The sequence below is a fragment of the Maylandia zebra genome, linkage group LG12 (assembly GCF_041146795.1).
Source record: "Maylandia zebra isolate NMK-2024a linkage group LG12, Mzebra_GT3a, whole genome shotgun sequence".
Lineage (NCBI taxonomy): Eukaryota > Metazoa > Chordata > Actinopteri > Cichliformes > Cichlidae > Maylandia > Maylandia zebra.
In genome coordinates, this window is record NC_135178.1 from 22,039,789 (window position 1) to 22,050,074 (window position 10,286).

Consider the following 10,286-nt stretch of genomic DNA (forward strand, 5'->3'; position numbering starts at 1 on the left):
TTAAAGTTTAATGTTAGTTGTTGTTCTAAATCCAAGATTTTTCAGTATTGCTCCAGATTAAATTAAATACACTTTTATCAAACTTTTAAAATGGAAATGTTGAATATCAGCTCACAGATTTAGTTTTGAAAATAAACTAAAAGAAGAATTTACATTTAAGTCAAGTCAAGGACATTTTAAACAACTTTAAACAGCCTTAGTTAAACGAAGTGCTGTACAGGATGTACAAAAATAAACTATACATAACATTAACTAAATCTTCTGCTTTGCAAACCTACGGTAAGTGCTCTGACAGGAGTCCAGAGTTTTTGATACTCTTTAAAACAAGTAAAAACATTTTCTAATGTAATCACACCATTTCTTTCCTGTCAAGAGGAGAGCTGCTGCTGATGGCTGATTAGTTCAGATTTAGCCAGTTTACGTCTAATTATGATTGTATATCTCTAAGAAAGTTCACCAGTGCCTGAATAGAAGCATAGGTGTTGATTTGCATAGGTAAATATATCAGTAGTCATCTGCACAGCAATGAAAGCAGATATTATGCCTTTCAGAAACTGACCCCGAGGGAAGCATATAAAAAGAAGCGAATGGGGGAAAAGCTTAGTTTTACAGGCCTATACTAGAAGAAGAAAGAAGAGAAAAGAAAGAAGAAATGATGAACACTTTTATCTACAAATAGTAGAAAATATTTAAAAAACCAAAATGTTTATCTGAAATAGAATACGTGGCATATCTTTTTCCTCTGAGTCATTTCTGGTTGCAGAAATGTTAGTAAAATAGTGAATAGAATGTAGTTGCAGAACAAAGTTTAGCATTTTTGCTATTTTGTGTTACGAAATTCAAAAAGGATATGTTAGGTGAAAATAAAACATACAGTTCTATTTAATACTTCACAAATGCTCGAAAAAGGGAAAGAAAGCTGCTCACTGACTTTCTGTAGGAAAAACATCTTAGAGCTCATATTAGAGCTCAACCACCAAGTGTGGTTCAATTTCTTACTCTTAAAACCCCCAAATTACTATCCAAAATATACAGAATGCTTTCTAAAACAGATGAATCAATATCACTTCCTATTGCAAAATGGGAAGCGGATTTATCAGTTAACTTAGACCTAAACTTCTGGTCTCAGATTTGCTTAAAAACCTTTCATCTAATTAGAAATCCCAGTCTTCAATTAATTCAATACAAAATATTACATAGAGTGCACTATACAGGTCATCGGATGTTCAAGATGGGCTTTACGTCTACCAACAACTGCTCACACTGCCAAACCAATTTACCGGACAATTATATCCACGCTCTTTGGTTCTGTCCACCAGTTCAGAAGTTTTGGCGCGAAATATGTGAAGACTTATCAAAGTGTCTGAAATGTAACATTCCAACTTCCCCCTTAGTGTGTTTGTTGGGCAGCTTAGATAATGTCACTTCAGAAAAGAATATCGCCCATATGGTTTTCACTGCCCTATGCATAGCCAAGAAAACAGTCCTCATGAACTGGAAACATAAAAATAATCTTAATTCTAACCAATATAGAAATTATCTATTAGATTACATTAGTCTTGATACAGCCTCTGCCACCACATCAGATCAATTGCTCTGGGCTCCTTTGATCAGCTCCATCACCTAGTGGGGGTGGAGGGGTCTTAGTTTGGTCCCGCCTTCACTGTTGTGATTGGTGTGGGGGTAGGGACAGGCCTAGGGCGTCGGGGGGTTCCCCGGAGGCATCTTCCTTGGGGGGCTCAACCCGGGGTAGCGGTCATGTCCGGTTAGGGGCTCTGTTGGCTCTCAGGTGACTGTTTCCTCGTGGCTGCGTGCAGCGGGGCTAGGGGAGGGTCTGTGCTGACGGACGTGGGTTACTGACCTGGTAGCCTGGCTGCCCCTGGGTGGGTCCGGGATGGGCTTGAGGTTCTGGGGGCGCTCCGTCTCTGGGCTGGGGCCCTGGCCGGGCCTCGGGGGCTTGGGTCCTGGTTGGTGTGTTGCCGGGGTTGTGGGCGGGTGGGTGCATGGGGGCCCAGCCCTGGCGCAGGGTGCCGCCGGTGCGTCGAGCCACCTGGGGGGCTCTTCAACTGGTGGGGGAGATTGTCACATCTTGCAGGAGCTTTCCTCTTCTCAGGAACTCTCTCTGCAGGAAGGGGAGATACAGGAGAGGTGGAGGAAGATCTCAGCCTGGGTGTCTATTGTCCTATGTAGTGTGGAAGATGAGTGGATGGTGGGGTGGGTGCAGTTTTCTCTGTGGTGGGGTTGGGTGGACTGTCCCGGGTTCTGTGGGGCCGGGAGGCGCTGCTGCACTGGGCCCTGGTCTGGATGGGCCTGGGCCCCCTTTCCCTGGCGGGTCACGGAGTATGGGGGTGCCTACTGGGGTCAGCGGGGGAGCTGGCCCCAGGGAGGGGTCACTTGCCCCTCCCTTCCTTCCCTCCCCATCTCCAGCTGCCTCCCTCTTCCCGCTCCACCACAACCACCCACACATGCAGGGCCTTGGAGTAGGGGTGTGTCACCAGGGTGCAGAGGAGGCTACCCCCCCCCCCCCCCCCCCCTCCCCCCTCTGTCCCCTTCTGGCTGCCTCTACCTCAATTTTATCCCACAACTTAGACATTCACATTACTCACTCTCATTACACATACATACATGATCTTGGGGGTGGGCACGCTACACGGACTCCAAAAGACCATCAGGGTGTACACCTCACCCCTGGCGTTGTTGCCCACCCCTCAATTTTAAATACACGTAGACATTGAGGGCTAGCAGGAGGGACTATGCGCTTACCTGCTGCTCTCTGGCAGGTAGCTCCATGCCCTCCTGGGTTTTAAATGCACCTTAGAACACACATGCATCAACACTACAATGAGCGGGTGGAGGGAGGTTTGGAGTCTTCTCCCACCCCCATTCTCTGCGGCCTGCTGGAGCGGGGAGGCTAGGAGGAGGAGTTGGCCGTCCGACTGCGGTCTGGAGTGTGGGGCCTCCCTGCTGCTGCGGAGTCGGGGCGGTCTGCCTCTCCCCACCGCAGGGAAAAGGGTAACACCACCTGGGTCTGGGTGCAGTTCCCCCCTCCAGGGGCAAGGGTACCTAGACCCGGTTCGTAGAGTACGCTTGGGGAGTGTGATTGTGTGTACAGCGTCTCTTTATGTCTGTCTCCACGTTGGTTGAGTGTGGAGTAAGTGCATATGAGAGCATGAGGGTGGGAATGGATGTTTGTGTCTGTGTGTGCCTGTATGTCTGTGTCTATATGTCAGGTTGGGTGTCAGGCGCCACCTCTCCGGGGACATCTCAGGCCCTCCAAGGTTTGGAGGTCTATCTCCACCCACCACCACTTCCCCTGCCAGTGGCGGACTCCCTCAGACATCGGTGCGTTGGTGGTTCTTTGTGTCTGGGGATGGGCATCCAGGTACACACCCGCTCACTCCTTGGTGGCCGCTTATCGGGGCCTGGAGCCTGGGGCTCGCTCGGGCCACTTCGGAGGTGGGGTGCCCCCGGCCTCTCGGCCTGGGGCTCGGTCACTCAGGCGCTGCTGGCTGCCGGCGGAGCTCACGGGCGCGTCACTGCAACCCCCCCTGGCTTCTGCTCCGCGGCTGCTGAGTGAACCCTCATCTGGGACTCTCCTCAGCTCTTTCTGGGACAGTGGTGCGGCTGCCCCTCTGTTGGTCTTCCTTGGTCTCTTGTGTTCTGGGGGCCTCTGGATGTCTGGAGTTTTGATCTCCTCCATACCTGCTTCATGCCCTGGAGGACGGGGCTGTGGCCCCCCCACACCCTCTAGCAGATCATTACATGAAGGAACCTTTTAAAAAAAACAAGCGCGTCCATGCTCACAGGTGTACACACGGGTGATCACACCCACAAACTACACCCTTTTTGGCTCCTACCTCAAACCACACAGTGTTTTCTGTTGATCTTATGTGCTGCACAATAATGTTTAATATTTAGTATTTACTGTCATATTCCCATATATCATTGTGATGTTGTTTATTCTATTACTCTTGTTCTCTTCTGCTTGTTTTCTTTTTTCTTTCTCAACAGGTGATCCAGGTGATCGATAGATGCATTTTCTTTTTCTTTTTTTTTTCTGCCCGTTCTGTTTGTTTTTGTTTTTTGCCCTTCTCCCCCGTCCCTCTTCTCAGCTGTTTCTCTTTCCCTCTTTCTTTCTCCCCTTCTTTCCTCCAGTCAAGTCTGTCCCGTATTCAGCAAGTGAAAATAAAATAAACAATAAAAGGTGAATCAAATGGACCATTATGGCAAGGCTGGGATGGTCAATTTGGTAAAGTAAATCCATTGGGCATCTTTCTTTGCCTTTAGACAATAATTCTGATGGCAAAAGAGCCAAACGGGACAGGCAAAAAATAAATAAATAAATAAATAAAGGAAAAGGAAAAATATCTTAGAGCTCATATTTTGCTCCCACACAAAACACAAACAACTTTTAAAAAGCTAAAATACATTTTTTTTATTGTTGTAAGTTGAAGTGTATTTCATTTGGATGCTATCTATCTTAATTTCATCTCTTCGTTCCAGGTTGTCATAATGGATGGACTGATCTGCCCCTTATCATAAATTCTTATCAACATATCAACATATTAGCAAACATTAATCATTATATTTATTTTATGATTTCATAGATGTCTGTCTGACATTTTTTGCAGCTCTCACACACTTTAATATTGTTGTATTTCAGATTCTCCTCTTATTGTAAATAATGTGGTTCCTAAAACGAGGCTGGCGGCTACAATTATTACAGTTCATCGCTGTACTGGGATCACTATGGATGCTTTCACTACTTATTCCACTGAAAAGAGGTAGACGTACTGCCTACATTCTCAGGTATCAATGGCAAGAGTACACCAATATTGATGAGAGCCCAGAGAAAGTTTGCAACTGCTCAGCGATCCTGCAGGGAGAGAAGGAGGCATTGCTGAAAGCAAAATTACTGACCATCACCAAAGACTTCCAGAAGATTATTCAGATCTCTGATGAGTATTATATTAATGCAACCCAAAACTGCAGGTTTGTTGCTCTAAATGGGAGCTTTCTGTAACTCTTTAACTCTTAGTCATGATTTAAATACATGGCCTTCCAAAACAACATTACTTCTTAAAAACTGTGAATTTACAGGAAATTCCAAACAAGCAGGAAATACATAACATTCCCATTAAGCAAGGAAGAAGAGGAGTTTCCGCTAGCTTACTCAATGGTTGTACATCACAAGGTATGTTTTTTCTCTAATTTTGCAGTGGTCAAATTGGGAATTGATAAAATTCATAATGCTTAACATCTTTATTAGATTACATATACATATATATATATACTGTATATGCAACTTGAATAACAGATTCACCCAATCGGATTAAACTGTTTATTTGTCACACTGGTGATCTTGGTGTTTTATAATTTCATATTATAATGGATATGTCACATTTCTGCTTTAGTTTTGATCATTCATTAAATAACCGTTAAAGCGTTCAATAAACCAACCAGGCAAAAACATTTCTCAAAGAGAACTAAAGTGTTTTATCTTTAGGTGCAGAACTTTGAGCGACTACTGCGAGCTATCTACGCACCTCAAAATATTTATTGTGTCCATGTGGACAAAAAAGCACCGGCCTCAGTCTTTATTGCCATCAATGCCATTACTTCCTGTTTCCCAAATGTGTTCATGGTCAGCAAGACTGTGGATGTGGTCTACGCTGGATGGACACGTGTACAGGCTGATCTTAACTGCATGGCTGATCTCTATAACACCAGTACAACATGGAAATACTTCATCAACCTCTGTGGTCAGGATTTCCCTCTAAAAACTAACTTGGAAATTGTGCAAGCTTTGCGTTCACTGAAAGGAGGTAACAGTTTGGAGTCTGAAGAAATGCCTCAAGGAAAGAAGAAGAGGGTGATGAATGTTTACCAAGTAGTTGATGGACAAATCCAGGTACTTCTTTTGGATATTTTTTATAATGTATGATGTAGCTATTATCAATTCTCTTTGCTATTCTAAAAACCTTCAACTCAGACTGACTCCCCATCATGTTAACTTTTCAATTGTCCCAGCCAATAGGAAAAACAAAGGATCCAGCTCCCTTCAATCTCCCTATACTATCAGGAAATGCCTACATTGTGGTCAACCGAGGTTACATTCGCAGTGTGTTGGAAGACAAGCGAATACAGGCCCTCATTGAGTGGGCCAAAGACACCTACAGTCCTGATGAGTTTCTGTGGGCAACAATACAACGAATGCCTGGTGTTCCTGGTTCAACATGGCCCAACTCTAAATTTGACATGACAGACATTAATGCAATTGCACGGATCGTGAAGTGGCAGTGGCACGAGGGGTCAGAGGGTTCTCTGCAAGCAGCATACCCAGAATGTAAAGGCCATCATGTCAGATCAATATGTGTGTATGGTGCTGGAGACCTGCAGTGGTTGATTGAACAGCATCACCTTTTTGCCAATAAGTTTGATACAGACAGAGATCCCATTGCTATCTACTGCTTGGAGAAATATCTGAGACACAAGGCACTGACTGAGTTAGTTTAGGTGAAGTGTTAATTATCTATTATAAATGACAATTCTATTAGATACTAAAACTATAAACACATTCTTGGATAGCATTGGATCATAATTGTCATGTGGAGATAGATGTGTTATGAAAGTTGAGGATGTACGTAAAATATTAATTTCATTATAGGTTTTTTTTTAAACTCTGCACGTTTTTTAATGTTTATTAAAAATTTAATTACCATTACCTATGTTTATATTTCAGCAGACAAACGTTACTAATCTAGCATGGCGTGTGAAAGTTTCATAACCCAATGGAAAAACTCCTTGTGGCTTGCATAGATACAAATACGAAATATTATTAGTTTCGAAATATTCTGTAAATTCAATTTTATTTACATGACCTTAAATCACAATAACGGTTGCCAATATTATAGAAACAACCCCAACAATCAGATGACAGCCTAAGAGTGAGCTCATGGCAACATTTTTAACAGGAAGAAACAGCCTTAGGAAGGAGTGGCCAACAGCTACGTCTGATTAGGGTGTGAAAGGAAGGAGACAGAGACAGAGATTGAGAATGAATACCATGTACGCCATAAAGAAAGATGTACAAATAAATAAAAGTGATATGATCTAACCTAACTCTCTAAATAATAGACACAGTAAGAATAACTGTCTTGCATTCATGCATGCATACACACACACACACGCACGCACATATGTTCAGTACTAGCACACTTCCCTGATTTTGGGTGTGCGTGTCAGAGTAATTTCAAACTAAAAGCATTACAAACAACTTCTGTTACAGAACAATACAACTCTGCTACTTTATTCTTACAGTGACATAAGGGGTGACAACACTGTAAACACTTAATATAAATATTGACTGAGGGTTAGGGAGTGCAACATAATGTGAAACATTGCTGTATATGAGTGACCCACACCTTCATAATTTCAGCTGGTGTCGTCAAAGTATTTGGATGTTCAAACACAAATGTAAGACAGCACACAAGAATTAATATAACAAAAAACATCACCAAATAACATACTGAATTTATTTTGTTTTTTAATTTCTGTATTACATGTATAAAGACAAATACTTCATCTATATTGAATTTTAATTAGTAAGTGGCATCAGGTGACATAATTTAATTTAAAAATTATTCAATAAATTTCTTTAAAGTAAATTACATCTCCTGTAAGCTTACTGTGCCTTCTGCTCATTTTTGTTGTTTTTTAGATGGGATGGTGGTACTACTCAAGAGCATCACTGTGGCTTTTGAAAATGCGCTATTATAATAACCCAGAGTTAATTATCAATACATATTTGTTGTTAACACATGTTTGGTACAAGCCAATAACAAGACAATCTGAGCTGCATGGTTGAAATAAAAGATGAAGTAAAAGAAAACAAACGTGGAACATAATCAAGTGCTGAGAGTACTGTATTACAGTATAAAGCGTTTTCCTTAAGCACACCACAGTCTCTGCAACACAACCATAGTATTACTGTATATTCAACACGCTCAGATCTGAATTGGATTTTTCTATTTTTTTCTCTTCAGGGAGAAAAGAAGAAAGGCAGCAGCCAAATAACTTACAACACAGCTGAGGTCCCCTTGTGAGAGGGAAATAAAGAAGGAAAAGAAATGAATGAGATTTATTCACAGTAAAACATTGTCGCATGGGTGTGACTTATTTACAGACTGTTTGACTTAAACTGATTTTCACCATGTCAAAGAAATATTTGGTGAATGAGATGTCAAATTCAAAACTTTGAAAAAAAGTACGTTTTATATAGCAGGTCAGCAATAAATATGACATTTAATCAAAATACAGAAGGCTAATCTGTTGTGTTTGGATGTTGTATAGTCTGGAAAGGTTATGTAAAGCTGTTTAACATTACCATTAAATATCTTGGGTTCTACTATTACATCATCATCATCATCATCATCACAGATGAACTACTTCTCATGTTGGCATCCTGTTTGACTGGAACAAACACATTTTCTTTTTCCTCCTCCTTCTTCTTCTTCTTCTTCTTCTAATGTGGACAAACATTTCCTGGTTTGAAATGGGAGCAGCTTTACTCTATTAAATGGAAGCAGTGGAATACTTACATATCACTTACTTTGGTGCTCTTTCCTGCAATTCTGTGTGGAGAGCAAAAGTAAGTGAGGCACTATACTGTCAGTAGATGTGGGAAAAAAACAGGATTAATTGACAAAAAGAAAAACAAGGTGAGAATTCAAGATCAAAGCAAGGTACTGCAGTACATGGGGTGTAACAGTTTTTCTAAAATGAGTCAATATTTGACACTTAAACAAGAGAATAGATAAGAAGTGGTGTTATGCGGTCTTTTACAGAAAGGCAAGCAGAGATGACAATATGCACACTAACAAACACTCCTTCATCCTTCATTTCCCTGTTTAACAAGATAACATTTTTAAAACAAGCCATTTTTGCTGTCTGTCTGTACTCTACGTGGACGTCTTTACTTTCCTGCACTCCTTCCTGCATGAAGAATGCTACAATAATATTACTACACCTCACCACACATAAAATTTTCAATTTAATTGCACATAAAATTTAGTGGCTGTCCTGTGAGGACCATATATCTATTGAAAAATTGTTGTTCATCAGCTCAGAAACACAGGCCTACATCTTGATTTTCAAAGAACATTAAAATATATGAAACCTTTTTTAAATCAGCTAAATCATCAAGTCCATTTGTTCACTTTATTAGTTTCGTTTGCAGTTATTTCATTAATATAATTCATTAATCATTTTATTTAAACCTAACATTGATATTATGAGGCGCACACATAATAGCATTGTGTGGTTTTTCTAAAAATGTTTTCTGTTATATTAATTATGTTTCTCTTTCTCTGAGTTACCTGGTTTGGGGCGGTGGCTGTTTCCTGTCTAGGGCAAAAGGCGTGGCTGAGGATGAGAACAAAATGCCTGCTCAGCAGGACCGACCATGTTCTATCAGAAACAGGGTTTTTTTTTAGGTTTACTTATGTTGTTCTGTGCTTAGTATTAGTTTGTGTTTTTGTTTCCCCCTTTTGTGTGTAAATGGTTTGGCCAAACCACTATAAACCTACCCTCCTGTGTCTTTGTAATTAGTTTAGTTTGTGAGTTAAGTTGTCTCCACTTTGTTTGTTTAAGTTTCTGGAAGTTACTTTTTGTAGAGTTATATTTAGTTGACCTCTTTTATGGGCCCGCTAATTATGTTTTTGAATTTTGCCTTTTGAACTTTTTTAAGGGTTAAAATAAAGAAAACCAATTTTGAAGACATTTTTTCCTGTACCTTCTGTGCCTTGGCTGCTTGGTCCTCACAGTGACATGTTATAAAAATATTAATAAGAACAAATGTGGAGTTTGGCAAAACAATTAATTGAACTTCTTACGTTCAGATATCCTCTTAGATGTTAATCCTAAAGTGCTCCTGAGCCTGCACCTCTTCAACTTGCCTGTTTTATTAGACCGGGCATATTCACAGCTGACGTCCTCTCTCCATCATTGTCAATGTTTGTCGTGCTGATAACTAAAGAAGTTATTGACAACTTTTTCAAGCTACATCTTCTTTGCATGATATTGGCCAAATATCGATAGCATCAATACCAACACTATTATCAGTATCTAACTGACACTAACGCAATTGTATTGATACTTTGTTTCTGTTCTCAAATTCTAGTATGTATCCAATTGAACTGTGTTAAATACATTTTATTATAATTTTCATTTAAAAAATACACCTCAAATTTGCACATTGAAAATTTTCTGAACCTTTTTCTGTTGAC

At 40.8% G+C, this 10,286-nt stretch overlaps 1 protein-coding gene across 1 annotated transcript; it reads left to right on the forward strand.

The window, feature by feature from the left end:
* Positions 1–5,084: 5,084 nt before the first annotated feature.
* On the forward strand, positions 5,085–7,601 carry LOC101481222 (beta-1,3-galactosyl-O-glycosyl-glycoprotein beta-1,6-N-acetylglucosaminyltransferase-like). Its single transcript, XM_004544733.3, has 3 exons — positions 5,085–5,194; positions 5,507–5,911; positions 6,031–7,601. The coding sequence occupies exons 1-3, from the start codon at positions 5,177–5,179 to the stop codon at positions 6,514–6,516; spliced, it is 909 nt and encodes a 302-aa protein (XP_004544790.3). The 5' UTR covers positions 5,085–5,176; the 3' UTR covers positions 6,517–7,601.
* Positions 7,602–10,286: the final 2,685 nt, after the last annotated feature.

What these genes read in the sequence shown, in the direction of transcription:
- LOC101481222 (XM_004544733.3), top strand. An exon ending in TAGTTGATGGACAAATCCAG is followed by an intron (nt 5,912 to 6,030) that starts GTACTTCTTTTG and finishes CAATTGTCCCAG; the next exon opens with CCAATAGGAAAAACAAAGGA.